The sequence below is a fragment of the Magallana gigas genome, chromosome 7 (assembly GCF_963853765.1).
Source record: "Magallana gigas chromosome 7, xbMagGiga1.1, whole genome shotgun sequence".
In the NCBI taxonomy this organism is placed as follows: domain Eukaryota; kingdom Metazoa; phylum Mollusca; class Bivalvia; order Ostreida; family Ostreidae; genus Magallana; species Magallana gigas.
In genome coordinates, this window is record NC_088859.1 from 12,825,150 (window position 1) to 12,845,415 (window position 20,266).

A 20,266-nucleotide genomic window follows, 5' to 3' on the forward strand; every position below is an offset into this window, starting at 1 on the left:
CGCGCACCGTTGATATGATTTGAGGGAATTAAAACTTAAATATACACTAGAATGATTGATTTACAAATTTTAGATGGATAGCAATAGAGAAACAATGAAATAAGATGTTAAATAGCGCCAAGCGAAACATCTCTCAGGGCGAAACGAAACATCCCAGATTCATATGAAGGACGAATTATCTAATACTTTATGTAACTTTCACTTTCGATCTTGAAGATGAACTCTCTACGTTATTCTTCAAAGTGTTTTACTTTATTGAATCATGGCAATGCCAGAAAGTATGGTATTCTTGGGAATTTTTTCAATAGGTTTAACAAAAAAGAATCAGACGACAAGTTCTTAGTTGGTGAAGATCCACACGGAAATACTTATTATGAGAAACCGCCATCGCCAGAAGCCTCTCGTCAAGTACCCAAACGTTGGATTAAGTACAATGATGCCATGTCAAAAAAATATACGGAAGAAAATCGACATTTCCTTTTTACCGATGCACCTATTCCCGTAGAATGGAAAGCATGGCTTCAGTTGAAAAGGAAATCGGCGCCGACTCTTGAAGAGGTAATTCGGAATGAAGCAATTAAACTGCGCACCATACAGCGGGCTAAAGAATTAGAAGATAAGGAAAAAGAGGAGAAATTACTCCAGACCCAAGCTGGTGAGCTAGCTTCATCAGATCCACCTTCAAAAGAGCCGGATTTCCCAGTATATCCAGGTTTTTCTACCTTAAAGGAATATAGACAGGAATATGAAGAACTAAAACCTGATAGTGAACAGAAAAAGAAATAATATTTAATAAATCTGATTGTGCCAGAAATTTATCCTGTTTATGTTTAAAATGATCAAATTAAATATCATCCAAAATGAGGGTGTAATTTCTTATTTTTCAAAATAATTTAAACCTACCCAAAAATGTTTTAAGGATTATAAACATGATAAACAAAATGCTTGTATTTTTTTAATTGTAATTCACCACGGTGTAATCTGTATGGATTTTAAGCTGCACATTGAGATCAATACCTCAATTCAGTCTTTACTTTTTAGGGAAAATAAAATAAACTTTCTATTGAGAAAGCTAAGAAGCTATAAAAATATAGCTGTGGCACTTGACTCCATAGCAGAAGCATTGGAATGAATATTTACTTAAGTTTCTCTTCCATTGACATGTAGAATGTTCTACACCTTGAAATATTGTATATTTTGTCCCAGGTTACAGTTTCCATCACTTTTGTTGGGTTTCCTAAAAACTGTCAGAAAAAAAGGTTAAAATTAACATATACAGCTGATATATGGTAAAAATTCTAAGTTTACTTCTTTCATATGTTCCTCTTTTTTTCAGGAACAAATCATGTTTCTAACAGGGATTTATAATGAAACAAGAGGCCCAGGGGCCACATTGCTCACCTGAGCAACCATTGCCTCAGCTCTGATCAAATAAGCATTACAGTATCCAAATCAAAATATCTTGACAACTAAGTACAGTAGATCTTGCTCAAAATTTTTTAAAAATCTGCCGATTTTTATTTTTTGGACTGAAAACTTTCCCAGAATATTTTTAAAGATTTTCTCTATAGATTCCTATGTAAAAATTCATCCCCCATTGTGGCCGCGACCTACCCCCAGGGACTGTGATTTAAAAGACTTGAATTTACACTATCTAAGGATGCTTTCACTTCAGCTTCTCTGGCCTAATTGTTTTTATTAAGAAGAAGATTTTCTCTTTATATTCCAGTGTAAAAATTTATCCCCCCACTGTGGCCCCACCCTACCCCCAGAGACCATGATTTGAACAAACTTTTATCTCCACTACCTGAGGATGCCTCCACAGAATTTTAAGCTTTTCTTGCCAAATAGTTTTTGAGAAGAAGATTTTTAAAGATTTTCTCTATATACTCCTAAGTAAAAATCCATCCCCCCATTGTGGCCCCACCCTACCCCCAGGGACAATTGTGTGATCAAATTTAAATCTTCACTACCTGAGGATGCCTCCATACAAGTTTTAGCTTTTCTGGCCAAATATTTTTAAAAAGAAGACTTTGAAAGATTTTCTCTATACCAGGTATATTCTAAATGTAAAGATCCATCCCCCCACTGTAGCCCCACCCTACCCCCAGGGACCATGACGTGAACAAAATTAAATCTACACTACCTGAGGATGTTTCCACACAAGTTACAGCTTTTTTAGTCTATTAGTTTTTGAAAAGATTTTTTTTAAAAATACCAACAAATTTTCAATAATTCTAAATTATCTCCCCTTTGAAGAGAGTGTGGCCCTTCATTTGAACAAACTTGAATCCCCTTCAACCAGTGATGCTTTGTGCCAAGTGAAATCTGCCCAGTGGTTCTTGAGAAGAAGATGAAAATGTGAAAAGTTTACAACAACGACAACAGACAAATTTTGATCAGAAAAGCTTTTAGCTCAGGTGAGCTAAAAATCTGACATCTTTTATCCATTTGAAAATTTTCTGGCCTCCTCATACAATTTTTGTATTCTGAAGCGATAGAGTGCTGTTTCAAAATAGAAACAGGTAATTAAATATTACAAAGCTCACCGAGACGAGGCATCACCTTTATGAGGCATTACCTTTATGAGACACCATTATCATTTTATCTGAAAATCATAGTTAATGATCTTGGATATTCATGGATACTTTTTTGACACAATATTGTTTATCATATGTATAAAAAATAGTATTATAAGATACAATGTTTAACAATACACTAAATAATATAAAATATGATATGCATCCTATGATACTTACAATATATATCATATACCGGTAATTATAATACAATATAATATTTATACTGTAATAAATAACGTGGCAATATGATATTGTAACATATGATTTGACATTGAATCATGTTTAACATACATGTATTTATTGTATTTGATCACATAATACAATACCATGATAGTATATAATATATGATACAATTTAGTATGATATGATACAATATCATATTAGTACATAATACTAGTACTTATTAGGTTAGTTACTGACTCACTACAACTAACCTAATAAGTGTTTTGTTTTCCCGAGGACAATCAAGCGACATATTTATTCACAAATAGCGATGATCTATGCAAAGCCATGTACAAGATGCCTAACATCTAGTCCAATTTAACTCATTTAAACTCTTCAAAGAAGATGGGGGAATAAGATGGCGCAAATGCCCATTCGGTTTAGTAGTGAAATACAATTTTGAATTTATTTTTCCCCAATTAAATCTATTCAAATATATTATAATGAAACTTTGCAAAAGCAAAATTTCTAACTATAGTCAGTTTTTAATATCTTTAACAAAAAATAAGAAAAAAAAAATATTGTCGGAAATTATGGTTGTATCGAACCCGTAACATAAAAACCCTAGATATATAAGGTTAGCTTATACCAGGTGCTCTAACCACTGAGCCATTTCAGACACATCAAAGTAGGCTTTTTAAATATTATGTGTGACTAAGGTCACGAACTACCGGACTTGTATTATTTTTTAAAAACGTTCAATTGTTGGGATACAAAATGATATTTATAATGTATAGTGGGTCATCTCTCCACTTTTTTGTTAATTAAAATCAGTTTGTTTAGACTATGAGAAAAATATGGAGCACAGACCCACTTTATAAAAGAAAATGCCCTGAAGTTCAAAAAAATGAAAGTATTTGCTGGTTTTGATACGCACACGCCTGTTTGAGTCAACATATTCCAAGTATTGAACATACCTATAGGTTAAAAATCAATGATTGTTTTCAATGATTTAAAAAAAACCATCAGATTTATTGATACTTTAATTTTTCAGTAGCCTGTCCGACCGTGAATGGGCATTTTACACGCCTTATCCACCCATCTTCTTTTCAATCTCACCTTTCAAATACTCTTTGAAAATCTTTGCTTCACCCATGTTTACTTACAATGTTTTGTTGCTATTCAATTTTAAATGTTTTCTCCCATTCCTCTGTAGAGATTTGAGCAAATTTCGACGTTGCCATTTTGTTCTCCTCCAGACAAAACAATGTGACATCAATAATTTAAGGGCAACTACTTTAACTTTAAAGAATTTCAAAGGGCAACTACTCCAAATACTTTAAGAACTTACGGCATGCGCTTTATGTATTAAATACTATGAAATTTCAAAATGAGTAAGCGATTAAGCGTCGGCCATATTGCCTAATATTATTTCTCACCAAACAAATATAGAGATATATGAGGCAATCACGTGCTATGTTTAAACCAATGAAAGTGTTACATTACAGTCCAAGAAAATAATGAATGATATTGTATAAATATTTCATACATAATATTATATTGCATCATATAATACAAAATAATTTGAAACAACATGGTATCATATCATATGATACAATATCATGTGATATTATATAAATAGTGCCTGTTTGGGAGGGTAAGAGTTGAAATTGACACTCCGCTTGACAATGGTTTTCTCGGGGTGTCAATTTCAACTTCAGTCCCAAACAGGCACTTTTTTTTATATAATAACAAATACATCTACCAAGCAGGTTTGAGTGAGGTAGGAGATTTTTATTAGCATCCATCAGACTCTGCATCTGGAGCTACCTCTGTGATTCATTTTTATTATAGTTAAATCAACTAATATGCAAGTTTGAAATAGTACAATCTATTAAACATGCGACCTGTTCCAAAAACCTAAACTTCACCCAGCATCCGAAAACCTATTGCTCAGATTCAAGCCTATCAGGTGCATCAGTATTATAAGACGCACCATCCGTGCAAGTTTGGTGAAGTTAGGACCAGTAATAACTAAGTTAAAATCATCGGAGGACACCTGGTCTAAATCCTTTAACCAGATCTAAAAACCTTGACCTCCTCCAGGATCCGAAACCTATGGCTCAGATTCAGCATTCAAGCCTGGCAGGAACATCTTTATCATGATGCACCATTCATGCAAGTTTGGTTAAGTTAGGAACAGTAATTACTAAGATATAGTCATCAGAGGGCACCTGCTCTAAAAACTTTAACCAGATCTAAAAACCTTAATCTCCTCCTGTATCCAAAACCTATGACTCATGCAAGTTTGGTGAAGTTTGGACCACTAGTAACGTAGAAACAGGACCTGCAACAAAAACTTTAACCAGGTCCAGACGCTGACACCGACAGTATAGCATATGCTACCCCCGACTTCGTCTCAGTGAGCTAAAAACTGGACTTTTTTTCATTTTTTTATAGACATTTATTGTCAAATTCATGATCAATTTTTACATTCATCTCATTTGAGTATGACTACAAAATACCATCACATAAATAATAATTTATAGGTATAAAATACATAAAGAAAAAAATAATAGCATCAGCTACAAAGGATTAGTTTGCATGACCAAATCTATTTTACTTCCTCAGCTGCTTTTGAATAATTGGTAATGTATTACATGTACTTTGCATGTACCTGTAAAAGGCCTCTGACATTTTATTCATCTGAATTTAAGAATTCATTAAATGTTTGCATTCATCAATATAAACAACTTGAATACAATTACATGCATTATTGTTAATTCAAAATGATGAGGATATTGAATGTTTATGAAAGATTTTAAGTATAGGTAGCAGGATAAACTTTCTATCCTTGAGGTATTGTTTTGCACTGCTAGGACTAATATTCTGGACTACTTTCTCTTTTTGGTCGACCAAGTAGGTAGGAATCCATCGACAGGACACGGTTTTGTGTCACACAGTCTACAAAATTAAAAACAATACACACATCTAATGTTTGTTTTGCCTCGGACTAGAATGTCGCGACGTCATTGGATGAAACGCGTCACGTGGCTGCCTTACAAATTTCTTTAAAAGGCAAGCGTCAAAATCTATAGCGCAACATGGCGGACGTAACGTTATTTGAACTGATTTTCTACACAAACGTTTGTTTACTTATCAAACTTTAGGTCCTCGACAAAACAAAACACTTATTAGGTTTGTTACTGACTGTTTAAAGAAATTTGTGGGGTCGGTAAAGTCCATAGAAGGCTCGGCTCCGCCCCGCCTTCTATGGACTTTACCGACCCCACAAATTTCTTTAAACAGTCAGTAACAAACCTAAAAAGTAATAATGTAAACCATGTAAACTGTAGTAGATACATCTCTCTTGTTATATTTTGATTTCGTAAAATGAAGTTAAACTGACTATAAGATAAAAATACACATCAACATGAAAATTTTTAGAACGTGTAATGCTGTGTACAAATTTTTGAACTTGCGTACATTTCAAAACTCACTAACAATTTATCATTTATTTACAAACCTAATATCCAAAGGGGATTTACACTGGTCTTTTCTGGTAAAAAATCAGATCCCACATATATGTCTGCTTTTGATGAAGAACTGGTAACCTGTAATGAGGGATGGTCATACTGAAGATACTCTAAAGAAAAACTCATAAAAAACAAATTCATCTGACATAATGACTAATAGTCTAATACATGTTATTACCAGTAAATAAAATGAATTTAATTTGCATCATATAAATCGTTGTGAAAACAACTTATTATCCCCACTGGGGACCGATCAGTGGCCTCAGTATAAGCAGTATTTCAAAATAAATGTAGCTGATTTCATTATAACAGTTATTTTAATGCAAAGAAAACAAGAGGTTAAATCTGGGGAGTTATAAGCGGGATTTCAAAATAAGGGATCGCAATTAAGTGGGCTGTACTGGGGACCGATCAGTGGCTTCAGTATAAGCAATATTTCAAAATAAATGTAGCTGATTTCATTATAACAGTTATTTTAATGCAAAGAAAATAAGAGGTTAAAACTGGGGAGTTATTTTTATTTCAAAATAAGCAGGATTTCAAAATAAGGGATTGCAATTAAGTGGGCTGTACAGTGTAATTAACTCAGAATACCCATCATAACTGCTGCTTATGGAAAGTCTGGATTCAAAAATACCGATAATACATGTACATGTATGTAAATTACCTGGTAAAGATACATGTAATGACATTGTATATATAATTAAACACACAAACATACCTTTCCAGCACATCTTTGAATCAGTTCCATCAGATGATGTCTGGGTGGGACAGCCTTTGGGGTGACATAGAAAACACCCATGGAGGAGAACAACAGCTGAGGCGCATTCTCTTGTGATGTTTGTCGACTAAACCTAGTTTCCTTTAAAAGAAATTAATATTTTATCGTAAAAAAAAATTTCATGCAAAAAACATAAAATAGCACATTAAACAAGAAATCTCGAGACACTTATATTCTACTGTGAAATATTGGAAGGGACCAATTTAAATTTTTTGGAGTTTATTGTCTGCAATAACTGGATACATTTTTAACACCTCCTCAGTTTTCAATCCAGCTCAGCAACATGCAGTAATGGGCATTTTGCTGAGTGAAAAGCTATCAACTTTGGAAAAGGCACAAGTTTTGAGACCTTCATACTGACCTTCAACCTTGTGACTTAAAACAAGTAGGGGTCATCACTTCTTAAGGTTACTAGTGTAGCAGATTTGATGACTGTCTAGAAAGGGGTATTGCTGGGACAATTAACACTTTGTCTACCAACTAAGACATACTGAATAACTGATAAAAAATAATTCATAAAAATGCACACATTTTTGAAAAGGGGACTGCGCCATAAAAATTGAATAATTGGTATGCATGAAAAATAATGTTGATGCATGCATTTGCATGCAAATTCAGATCTGCTAATTCTTAAACATTCAAGTACCAGCATATATTGATATGTGTTTATATAATTGTGCATATGGACTATAAATTTACATGATTGTACAATCATGCTGTTGTCCCTTGAGGGCTCCTAATTGGTCAATAAATTGATTTATATGCATGGTTATTGCATTGAACCAAGCATTAACTCAGGTTTTCTTGGTTTACCTGAGCTGACGGGAACCAGTCAGTGACCTCATAGCCTTCCTCAGGTAACCACTTCTTGGCTTCCAGAGACTCCATGACCTGCAGCCAAAACAGTGTTTTAAATTGTGAAGAATGATCAGATTCATTTACCGTTAATTATTTCCAAATCCCCCCCCCCCCCCCCCCCCCCCAAAAAAAAAAAATTGTGACTGTGACCTTGAAGTACCTGCATAGAAATATGAAATAAGCTTACATGTGAATAGCTGATTCTTCACAAAATCATGATATTCATTTGAAATTTGATTTTATACAGTGGTTCATGAAATATGATTTACAGGCCCCTGGGTCACAACACTTGGATGAGCTCACTATTGATCTCAATACCTTATGGTGAGACTGGGTCAAAAGTTATCACCTAAATTTGTAGCCTGGTCTCTACTACAAATGAACTAAAACAGTAAAGAATTTTAAACAAAAGATTTGTCAAAATTCTATGCATGTTATAAGATACCAACCCATTCCTTCCTTAGTACCCAGCATCCTCTAGTGATGCCATGCAGAATGTTCAGTGTTCTACGCGGGCCACCGCAAACCACATGTGTAGTCGAATCATTCACATGATCTGTTATTGTGAAACCTTTCAACTTCTTCACCACAGATATCACAACATCTTGTTCACTGTCAAACAAAGGCAATGCTTAATAAGGCCAGTTCAATAGTCAAAGAAAATATAATATTACAGGAAATATGTGTACCGTACATGCTAGTTTTTGGAGCAGTCTAATTAAATAGTTCTGTGGGAGAAAAATTAACAATAAAACCCCTCAAAATGCTAAAAAATATCAACCACCTCTCAGAATGCTCAAATTCAATATGTTACATGTGTACCATATATACATATGTAAAGTGTGATATTTTTATTTTTTACATATTTGAATCATTATAAAATATCTACAGTAAATCCTATTCACCATGTTCACAACTGATCTCAAGATATTAAATCTTTTTAATACTTATACAATATGTACACATAAGTTCATGTACATGTACATTTAATTACAACTAAACACTTACTGCGAGTGCAGACTGGTCATCACAAGTGAAGGTCGTTGGGGACTGGTTTTTGTAAACGATGGATTCCGCTTCATTTTCCTGACTTTTTTGTCCTCCTCCGCAGTAGAACTTGAATCACTCCCAGTATTCAGTGAGGAGAATGCCGAATCTGATAGAGCCTTCTTCTTTCTTCTCACCTTTTTGCTATTGAACTTGGTGCGTAAATTAAATTCATCGATGCTCTGCCTTGGCCTAGTCATATTGAAAAGATTGGAGCACGTGGATTCACTGAAAACAACGGACATTGAGGAACCAAGTGTGCTCTCATTTTCTGACACATCTCTGCTCACATCTTGTTCTTTATTCAGATTTTGTGTTACAAGTGAGCTTTCATTTTCTGAAATTGCACTACTGGTAGCTTTGGAATTTGAGGAGCTTTCTGACTTTTCATTACTCTTTCGACATTTTTTCGGGGTGTTCTGTGATTCGTCTACAGAGTGGTTGTTCCTTTTGCGGCCTTGCAATTTTTTGTCTTTTTTCGTCACCTGTGTGGACGTGCTATCTGGTGTATTGTCTAGAAGTTTACTGAAGACTTTTTCAGAACACATTGTGGGTTCAATTAGAAATGAATGAGGTTCCATATCATAAGCTGCCAATAGTCTCTTTTTAGGCTTCAGTATTTTCACATCCATGTTCTTAGAAGCATTCTGATTTTTGGCAGGTTGAACATCTGTGTCCAAATTGCCATCATCCAGCAAATTCTCTATATGTTTTGCGGCAATCATTGATGATCTCCTCCTACTCTTGGTTTTTGTAAACATTTTACTGTTTCTTTCATCAACTGGAGCATGGTTATATTTATCTTCTACAGTTTCAGTTGGATTTTCACAATTTTCACCACATTTCTCACTTTCAGAATTGTTATCAAACAAGGTTTCAGTATCGTCTGCTATACAAGCAACACTATCTTTACTTGCATTCCTATCAGATTCCAGAAACATCTCTATCTTCTCCAGGGATTTCTTAGACTGCTTTTCAGGATTTCTAGTTTCCGTTTTCGACTCCATTGGGGCTATCATTACTGACCTTCTTCTAGTGCTCACTCTCCTCTGTAACACTTCCTCACTTTCAGCCTGCGTCTTGGATAGAGCGGCCATTGATTTTCTTCTTTGTGTTGGTTTCTTTTTCACTTTCTCTTCCTTGTTAGTAATTTCAGGCAAGGAATTTCTTGATGCTTCATCTTTTCTTTTCTGCAAGTTTTCAATGTTGTCTTTGAAGCATACAGAAGCAACTGATTTTCTCCTACAGCTGACCCTGACCTTGGTCTCTTTAGGGGTCAAGGTTCCTACTGGACTGGGAATTTGGGCTGGAGTGGTCTTATCTGTAGTGGCTGTCTCTGGACTCTGACAGTCCATTCCTCCTAAACCGGCTGGAAACATAGATAACAGGAAGTATACATGAATACAACATGTAAAAATTACAAGGATTTTTAAGCTCAGACTGGACATTAAAAGGAAAAATTAAAGAAAATGTTATCAACTCATGTACATGTTACTGCAATAAAAAATGTATTTTAAAATATCAAGTAAACAAATTAGAATAGCAGATGAAAATTATATTTACCATATTTACAAAGTTAACTGAATTTTTTCTAAAGTTTGTTTGATGGTCAAGGCATACATGTCCTTTCAAACTCACTTACAAAAATAAATTGTAGATTAGAGTGATACAAGAACTTACTAAATAGTCTCCTCTGAAGAGGTTCATCAAATTCTGGTTTTTCATATTGATTCTCTGATATATTTCCATCTTCTGAAAATATAACATCAATTAATGAATTTTCATTACATGTACTTACATACACAGTTTGTGTTGCAAATAAACACTTGTATATTTTCTATATCTAGTCACAATATCTAAAACATAACATCAATCAAAGAACTTCCTTTGAAATAATTAGTATAAAGAAGTATGAAATGTACAGAATAATTTTCATAGTGTAATACTAAACTAAAAATTTTGTCAATTCAATGTTTTTGATCATTATCAACCTGATATATTAATAAATCAGTAATTATTTGTCTAAAAATTATCAAGAAGCTACGTGTAAGTTATAAATAGTATTATATGCATCCATAGTTTTGATATTAGGAATGAAAACAACAATCAATACAACATATTTTGTATATCCCCTCTTGGTTTACCTATGTTGTTGTCTTGTTTGTTGAGCTCCTTCATCTTGGCTCTCATGCTTGGAGGTGTGTCGGGAATGGCCAGTCTGATTGGAGTATGGGTCTCACTGCTCTGAACAATAAAGAAATCATTTCTTCAATACCTCCGATAAATGAGACAATTAAAAAAAACAGAAAACAAATTCAAAATCAATAATATTAAATCAGACATAAACAAGACATAAAAATAAAGTTATTTTCATTTCAATAATTCCAAAGCTCCATACACATTCATTAGTCTACCGACAATTACTGCTTTATGTAAGGAAGCTCTTTATGACATGAGGATAGATATATACTGGAAAGGGTGACCCTCTCGGTTGTGTGTCCTCCACAAGGACAGCCCCCAGCAGAGGAGAATTACATGGGGTGGTTTCTGTTGACTTTAAACGGTCCATTTCCAGCTTTTTCTTCTTTTTGGCAAATCTCTCAGCACTAGATGCTAGATCATCCTCAAAGTCACGAGGCTGCATTGATTTGGCTTTCTGAGGTAAATGAAAAAATATCATTAATACAGATAATTCATTTGCTTTTTTTGTCGAAAACTTGAAAAAATAATATACATATATTTTCTATTCATCTTTTACATTTAACAGTGAAAAACTTAATTTTGAACAGGTTTATATTTAATATTTTTTGTGTATATGATAATTCATCACCATTGCAAAATGCTTTTTACAAAATGCTATGCTCACTTTAAGCTTGGCAATATAAAGAGGTGTGCCTTTCCGATCAGGAAGCATGGCTGGATAATGTCTCTCATTCACATGGTTCTGGTTTTGCTTACAACTGGAAGAACAATAAAAAAAAGTTTCAAAAGTAGAAACTGAAAAAATATCAAACAAAGCAGAAAAGACATATTAAGAAAGTTACAAAATGAAATATCAATTAAAATTCAGTATATTATTGTGTCGAATAAGATTATGAAAATTTGATCAATTCCTTTTCCAAGCCATGAGGCTCAGAAGACCCAGAGCTTATCTCTGGGTTCTCACTTTTTGTAATAAGTCTTACACCTGTTACCACTGAGCCAAGTGCTAAAAACTTATTCCCTTAACATATCACATTGTTACTGTTTTACCAATATATCCGTCTGACTTAACCTGTAGACAATAAGTCTCTAAATTCTAACCTGTCAACCCATAGGACTGAGACTAAGTGGACCCCTTTCTTTGTGGCCTTGTTGATAGTGCGCTTGCTGCCTTCTTTCAGAACAACGTGAGTCACATCATCTGTGAAAGTCTTTGCAACAACTGCACCAAGCTGCACCAGTTCTCTACAGATGGCTTTACTTCTATTGTCATTGGTGGATCGAACTTCTACATAAGCCACAACATCTGTAAACAAAAATTGCACAAATGTCAATTCCTGAAAAAAATGTAACAGTGTTATCTTTGAATCTGTCGTTATTTGTGCCTACATCGGACATAACAACTGTGAAGAATCAAGAAGTTAGGAAAACTCCTGATATGTATTGAGATTTGATTCTGGATAATGTGATGTAACAGATTTGTTAAGACACAGTACATTCATACACCCAGCGGAGTATTTACAAAACACATTACCATTTAAAATGATACCCATTTTAATGTGTGTTTGAACAGTGACAGAAGAATATTTCAAAAAACCTTTTAAAACTCTGTCATCAACAGGCTGTGTAGCAGGTAGTTGATCCTCCATATCAACACAATCTTCCAGAGAAATAATTTGGTCATTGTTATTCAGTGTAAAAGCCACCTTACTCTTTCTTTCATCTAACTTTTGATTGGAATGGTGTCCAGAGCTGGTTGCAGAAGACATTTGTTTGGACAGAACAGATTTGACATTTTTTGGTGTTGTTGATTTCTTTTTCTGTCCCTCTTTTCCATGCTTCTGTAGAATAGAAATTGATATATGAATGTTTAAGAATAGAATGTACCATAGCTGAGCATCCATTGCATTATGTCTAATTTTAAAAAAATAATATCTGAATGGGCCATAACCAGATAGCATCAGTGAACATTATTTTTTCTCTATATAAAATGGAAAACAGAACAATTAATTCAAATATGCATAACAGATAATAGATCTTGTCTTATGTTATCCACGTGTTACAAACCATTTTCGCTGTGTCAGTGTGTGTTTTGCAACACAACTATCTCTTCGGAGTCTTCCGTCTCTTTTGAAATTTGCGCTGCGGAAGTGAAGGAGAGCAGCGATTTGCAGAAATCCGGATTAATGAAGAATATCATAAATTGATTATTTAAACCCATCAGAAGATTGATGATATAAGGTATTTTATTTTATTATTTTCAAGACAGACAACAGCTCCTAATTTTGTATTTGTTTGTATATTTATTTTTTATTTCATCACCGGAATCATGACATTTTGTTTTTTTGTTTTGCAGTTTTCGTGCTGTATAAACTTCCTGTAAAAAATTGTTGTGATTAGGAAGAAAAAATGTTGCCTCTTTTGAGGTTTTGCCACCGTTTCAACGGTGGTTTGGGGAGCAGAAGTATTCATAATGGATTAACATCGAAAATTTTTTATAATTATGTCAGATTTACACTTTTGTCACGACGTACTCTTAGCGAACATACAATAAGGAAGAGTGGACTTGCTTCAAATGTTAGGACACCTCTATGTATACACAACCAAATAAACTTAGATCAATGGCAGCATTTTACACCGTACCGAAAATTTCACCAGACTTCTAGACTAAACGTTCATCCAATTGTTTGGATGTTTGTAAAACCTATAACGAAACTGTCGGCATTATTATTTGGCAGGTAACACTTAACATTTAGTACTGTAACTAAGCTTAATGTGTTTTATGGTTTGACAGTGTGGAGGGTGAAGCCAAGAACAAAATCACATACTCACAACCAGATTCATTTGAAATGTACTCAGTTGGAGCCTCCTATCTATTTGGTCCAATACCATCACTAGATTTACCTACATAGATTTGTTTACATACTTGAAGTATTGTGTACATGGTGTGAATGTATTTAGGAACAAGTTAGCTAGGTACCGTGTGAGAGTGCGCACGTGTGAGTTGTATGTCGTCTGGCTGTTGTGCATGGTGAACTGCAGTCATTCTAATTAAAATTATGTTAGATCCACAGAACTAACATCTAATTTTAATTAGATTGAACTGCGGTGTGTGCGCCTAGATTCCATTTCGTTGTAAGTGCAGAGCAATTAATTGCAATATATATATAATAAGTGTTATATGCAGACTACTGGTAATTAAATATCATACTGATAATTACAACCGTTGTCAGTTGTGCATAAGAGCATATGATACTTCAGTAAGTTTATTTAGCTACTCTATGCAATTTTGCTTTTTATGTAAAGCAGACAAAAAGTCTGTGTAGTTTACAAAAAACAACTTATTGGAAATATTGTTTAAACATCTCTGCATTTGAGCAGTTTTAAAATTAACATTAATTTTTATTGTCTGGGTAACTGTAAACACTTGTGTTCATGAGGCATAGTTAAGTGTGATTACTTCACATTATGCTTTAAAATTATTATCAATCAGTTATCATGTTAACCTGAACTGTTTTTCTTTTCTATTTCATTTAAGAAGTAGCTTTTATTTGGTCCCACATAATCAGTTATACATGACCTCAAAACTTTAATAACTTTGAGTAACATTTCAAGAGTGATTTTTTTTAGGATTGTTTAAGATATTAGATCAGTTTAAAGGTGAAAACTATTGCTTCAGCCAAGTGGAACTTTTTGTACAAACGCTCAAGAAAAAAGTATGATTGGGTAGCTAAATAAACTTATTACGGTAGATAAAAAAAGATAGTGGGGTGTAGGTAATTCAAGCTACATACCGGTAGCTAAATATAGTTATTGTATAGGACTTTTCTATTTTTTCATTATTCATATTTAAAACTTGCAGCAACAAATGGGTCTGTGTCATTAAAGGTAACATGTACATGTAGATCAGATAGATTTTACGCTGAATAGAATTCATACAATATGGGCTTGTTTCTGATAAGAAATTTGGATAAATTTTCAGACTGAATAGATGAATCTGTTTATCAAACATTTTCTTAAAAGATTAAAATCAATGAATGAAATTAATGAATAAGCATTAAAATTTGATGTAAAAATCTCTTTAGACGTCTAAGACTTCACTGGAAAGAGCTCCCACATCAGCAAAAAGCAGTAATTTTGACTGCCTTGCTTGGGGCCACAGCCTTGGCACTGACATTATATACCATGGCTCACACAGAGACAGTGCCCATCACTGGGAGAAAACGCTTCATCTTTATCACACATGACCAGATGATTAAAATAGTGGAAAGAGAAGTGGAAGAAGTAAGAAATTGTCTCATATTCCAGAATTGTCTAACACTTGTAATTTCTGCATGTCTTTAATTTTGAATATACATGTACATGTACATTTTAATACCATACCTAACCTTTTAACATATGTAATATAATTTGAATATTTGATACTGTTTTGACAGTTACATGTACATTATGTGTAATGCTTTGGGTTACATCTACATGCTTAAGTTGGGCTACAAGTTATGATCATTCTGTCTGTTTGGATCTTATTTCCATTCTGTTGAAAATTAATATCCCACTGATGACTTTCTTAGCTCTTTAAAAAGCGATGAGGCTCTTGTTAGATAAGTGTTATATACATGTATGCATCTAGACATTGAAAAACTTATACTACATGATAAAGTTGAACTATTCTAAAAACAAATTAAAGGAAGGGAAGTTGATTAACATGTATGTTATTGATAGTACAAAACTAGTATTTTAATTACAGGTTTTAGAAAGTTGTAAAGACAAGATTTTACCGTCAACACATCCTTTATACAAAGCCATTATAGGCGTGGCAGAAAGACTGTGTGTACAAAACCAAGATATTCAACAAATGAAAGACATGCAGTGGAAAGTTTTTGTCATTGAAAATGATGATTTCAATGCTCATGTTTATCCTGTAAGCAAACTTACAATCTGTAAAGATTAATTCAAACTGGATGATTGTTTTTCAAATTTTTGCAAAGGATTTAGGATTCAGCCCTTCAAAAACATAAAACTTGCCAAACAAAAGCAACCTGCATTGTAGATTTTATATTATTTTTATAAATTAATGTTTTGGAGCAAAAAAAAAAGAAAAAAGACTTTTCCAACAGTTTTTCGACTAGGAAATGTTGAGCGCATGCTTGCTCAAGTATCATTTTTGTTATGGTGTGTTACAGTATAATTATATGAATAAAACATATGTGAATATGGTATTGAACAGACCTGCACTGTATATACTTTCAAAGGCAAAATATGAAGATAGAATGACAATACACAATACATGTATTTTCATTTGTTTGCAAAATTGCAGGAAATTGCCCATTTTAGTGACATCAAATAGGAAAGTTTATTGGACAATGATGACTATTATTAAGATTATGGTGAAAGTTATTTTTTGTTTAATGTTTTGTGAAGATTTGATTTAATACTTGAAAATGGGGGCAGATTTTTGACCTTATAAAATACAGTTTCTTGGATCAAGAAAGTTGTGTTTAAAGAGAAATATTAATGATTATAACAACACATTACTTTTTTTTTCAGACAGGAGAAATATTTGTCAATACAGGCTTGCTTAAATTGGTGACAAATGCTGACCAGCTAGCTGCTATCCTGGGACATGAGATGTCCCATGCTTTACTCTCTCATGCAGTATGTTTATTTATTACCATAATTATTGCTGTTTTTTGTATTGATTATTTTATTGATCCAGACACAACATGTTTCAGTTGGCTGTTGCACTTCTGTTGCTTTTGTCAGCATTGGCATCATCTTAAAGGGGCATGGTCACGATTTTGGTCAAAAATTATTTTTCCGATTTTAATATATACAATGCTTTAGAAAGGCATTTTTAATAGGCAACCGAAACTTGAGTGTCAGTTGTTGAGTTATAAGCAAGTTACAGAGCTTGGAATTCTTGGCTACCGGTATGTAAAAAAGCATTTGTTTACATTTTGAATGTTGAAGTAAAACTTTCAGTTTTAAACCTAAAACTAATGTGTTAAACGTTAGGCACTGTTTATATATGCTTAAAATAAATAAAAATATAGACAAATAAGCTGGAAAAAGATTTTTTACTAGTATAATGAACCTATGTAAACAAAAACAGGGCACGAGCCATGTTTACGTTACAAAGAATTCTGAGCCCTATATCTTGCTTATAACTCTTCGAATGATTCTCAAATTTTATCTGATCATTAGATATGCATTTCTAAAGCATTGTTAATAATAAAAACTTAAAAATAGAATTTGACCAAAATCGTGACCATGCCCCTTAATGTAAAAGTGTTTATATAATAGGCTCAGAACTGCCACATTCCAACTAGCCTTAGCTAAAGGGTTAACCCTTTAGCTCAATCGGTAGAACATTGGTTTTTAAACTGAAGGGTTCTGAGTTCAAGCCTAGTTGTAGAATTCTTCCTCTTCTATTACAGTGCTCAATGTTAAGATCACATTTTCAACTCCTTGTAATCTTGAACCTCAATCAATCTTAGTTTCATTGGAGAACCAAACTTCCTCCCAAGCATCCTAATTTTTGCAGATTTACTGCAAATTTACTTAATATTTATGATGATAAGTGTAATTTATACAAATAATTTAGAGTATCGTGATTACACATTATGTCTGGATTCTGTTAGACACTTCATTATATTCCAGTCATTTACTTTAATAATTCATGTAGCTAAATGTCTTGTGGAATTTAATACTGGTTTTTTTCTGGTCAGAAATATAATTTGTTTTTTTTTTACATTGATTTAGGCAGAACAGTTGAGTTATGCTCAAAAGTGGGACTTTTTTGTGATTGTTATTATGGCAGCTCTATGGATGATCATACCAAGTGATGGAATTGCTTCCATAACATCCTGGTTCATGCATCGTGTCATTAAGGTACATATTTAAACTCACTCAGTAACTTTTATCCACCCCCTCCCCCATGAATAAGTCAGGGGCATATATTGGTATATTATTGTTGTTGCTTAAAGATAGTTTCTTCATGTATACATTTAATCGTTCATATTTTTTTCTAAAGACATACTTAGTCACTATCAAAATAATATCTCTTTTATGGAGGACTCTATTAGCTGTATTCTTATATACAAATATTATTGTATCTATTGTAGTATTTTGATCTGCCCTTCAGCAGAGAATTGGAAAAGGAAGCAGACAAAGTGGGGCTACAATTGGCAGCCAAGGTAGCTTGGACATGGTGTTCTATTCACTGAGAGAGAGTTATACATAAGTCATGTTTTGGCAGAGGTACCGTAAATCTGCATGAGGTCAATATTACTCTTCAGAGGTGAATAATACACCATACAAGTATATATGCAAGAGAGAGGTTCATCATAGTTTTGGGGCCTAAGAATCAGTATTGTGTTGTAATTGATAACCTTGTATATTACTGTACATATTACAGGCTTTGTGATATGTAAGTACTGAATCGGACATCATTGCAAATCCTGGTCAATATGTACGATTCTCTCCCATCTCCCTGTGGTTGCAAGAGACAAGAATATCTTGTAGTTCATTTAAGTATTAACCAATGCAAGTAAGGCATAGTCAGAGATTGCATGATCTTTGATTTGACCTTTTATCATCAAGTCGCAGTTTAAACATAAAATTGGTAATTTACTGCTGATACGGTTAAAGCACAACCGTATAAAAAAACAGGTTAAAATGTGACGTAACAGATAACACATGAATATTCAGCTGTATGATATCATAGGAGAGAGAGCTTTCTGACTTAAGACAAGACTGTGGCTTGAGAAGATGTAGATCAGCATAAAGTAACCATGTAATTTGATGTAGGCTTATTGTTTTGATGCATAAGGAGTAAACACCATTGTGCTCTAAATAAATTTTGCAGGCTTGTTTTGAATTCTATCACCATTTTGTTGTTGATGATTTCTGCAGGCTTGTTTCGATGTGCGGGAGGCCAGCGTTGTGTGGAGCATGATGCAAGTAAAGGACACGGTGGAGGGAAACAGTATCCCAGAATTCATGTCTACACATCCATCCAATGAAACCCGAGTAGAGCTCATAGACTTCCTGATACCTCGAGTATGTTTATACCTGCGTGATATCAAAAGCAGAAAATATGTGAATGCCATATATTAAATACATTATAAGAATGATAAAATTTTTAAAATGTGTTATGAAAAAAGGGGAGGGGGGAGTTACTCTTTTACGCACTGACATGTAAAATACTACAATGTAAATGTCATTTGGTGTATTTGGAGTGCATTTTAATTAAAACATTAATTTAAAAAGACATCAATCTTTTTTTTTAAACTGTATTTCAGTAGCACTTGAACTTCTACATTTAATTTTAATAGCTGGCATTGTCATGCAATATATGTACAATGTTATTGTTTTCTTTCAAAGATGACAGAATTAAGAGACAAGTGTAATTGTCCGAGACTACCCAGCAATGACCCAAGGGTGGCGATGCAGCACGTCAAACGCTTCGTGGACGACAAAGTGGTAGCTAAGCAGGCGGGGCAGAATTTGTCCAAACTTCATGCTCCAGTTTACCAGAAGCCCACCATCCAGCATCGGGTCGCCCCAGGGCAGAGCTAACCCCCCTGTGCTTATGTTTATCGACTGTTGCTAACATATTAAGTGTTTCTGTTGATCAACTGTCCGTCTATCTTGTTGATTTTTAAAAACATTTTATGATAGTTTTTTTGTGATATCCATGCATCCAAATATTAAATACATCATATTTGTTATATGCATGTGTTAGATGTATGTTTTGGAATTTCTAGATGTGTACAATGGTCTATTGACAAGGGTTTTAACATTTTTGTTATATATTGTACATGTTGATACATTGTATGGTATTTCATTTGCACAGAATTAAGCATAATCAATTATCTTTATTTATAAACATGCAAAGTTATGGATACTCACTTTGTAGTCAAATGACAACTATAGAAGTGCTGATTGTTTAGATGACATTGTACATGTATTGTACAACTGTTTGATGTTTTTGGTAGTTATTATACCCCCCGCAAACGAAGTTTGGGGGGGTATATAGGAATCACCTTGTCCGTCTGTCCGTGTTTACGAGAGTGCATGTATTGGGTTCTTTTTAT

The 20,266-nt window shown here is 33.7% G+C and overlaps 2 protein-coding genes across 2 annotated transcripts; one reads left to right on the forward strand and one right to left on the reverse strand.

Annotated features, from left to right (window-relative positions):
- Positions 1-5,184: 5,184 nt before the first annotated feature.
- LOC105336678 (microcephalin) lies at positions 5,185-13,332 on the reverse strand. The gene is made up of 13 exons (XM_034457286.2): positions 13,236-13,332; positions 12,766-13,009; positions 12,270-12,474; positions 11,833-11,926; positions 11,437-11,622; positions 11,111-11,210; positions 10,647-10,718; positions 8,928-10,335; positions 8,369-8,531; positions 7,875-7,952; positions 7,002-7,142; positions 6,271-6,358; positions 5,185-5,708 (listed from the first exon to the last, which is right to left on the reverse strand). Exons 1-13 carry the CDS (start codon positions 13,236-13,238, stop codon positions 5,626-5,628), a joined length of 2,865 nt encoding a protein of 954 aa, XP_034313177.2. The 5' UTR covers positions 13,239-13,332; the 3' UTR covers positions 5,185-5,625.
- A 189-nt stretch (positions 13,333-13,521) lies between these two features.
- LOC105336060 (metalloendopeptidase OMA1, mitochondrial) lies at positions 13,522-19,926 on the forward strand. The gene is made up of 8 exons (XM_011440236.4): positions 13,522-13,906; positions 15,254-15,452; positions 15,916-16,089; positions 16,716-16,823; positions 17,931-18,059; positions 18,293-18,364; positions 19,083-19,229; positions 19,554-19,926. The coding sequence occupies exons 1-8, from the start codon at positions 13,578-13,580 to the stop codon at positions 19,746-19,748; spliced, it is 1,353 nt and encodes a 450-aa protein (XP_011438538.3). The 5' UTR covers positions 13,522-13,577; the 3' UTR covers positions 19,749-19,926.
- Positions 19,927-20,266: the final 340 nt, after the last annotated feature.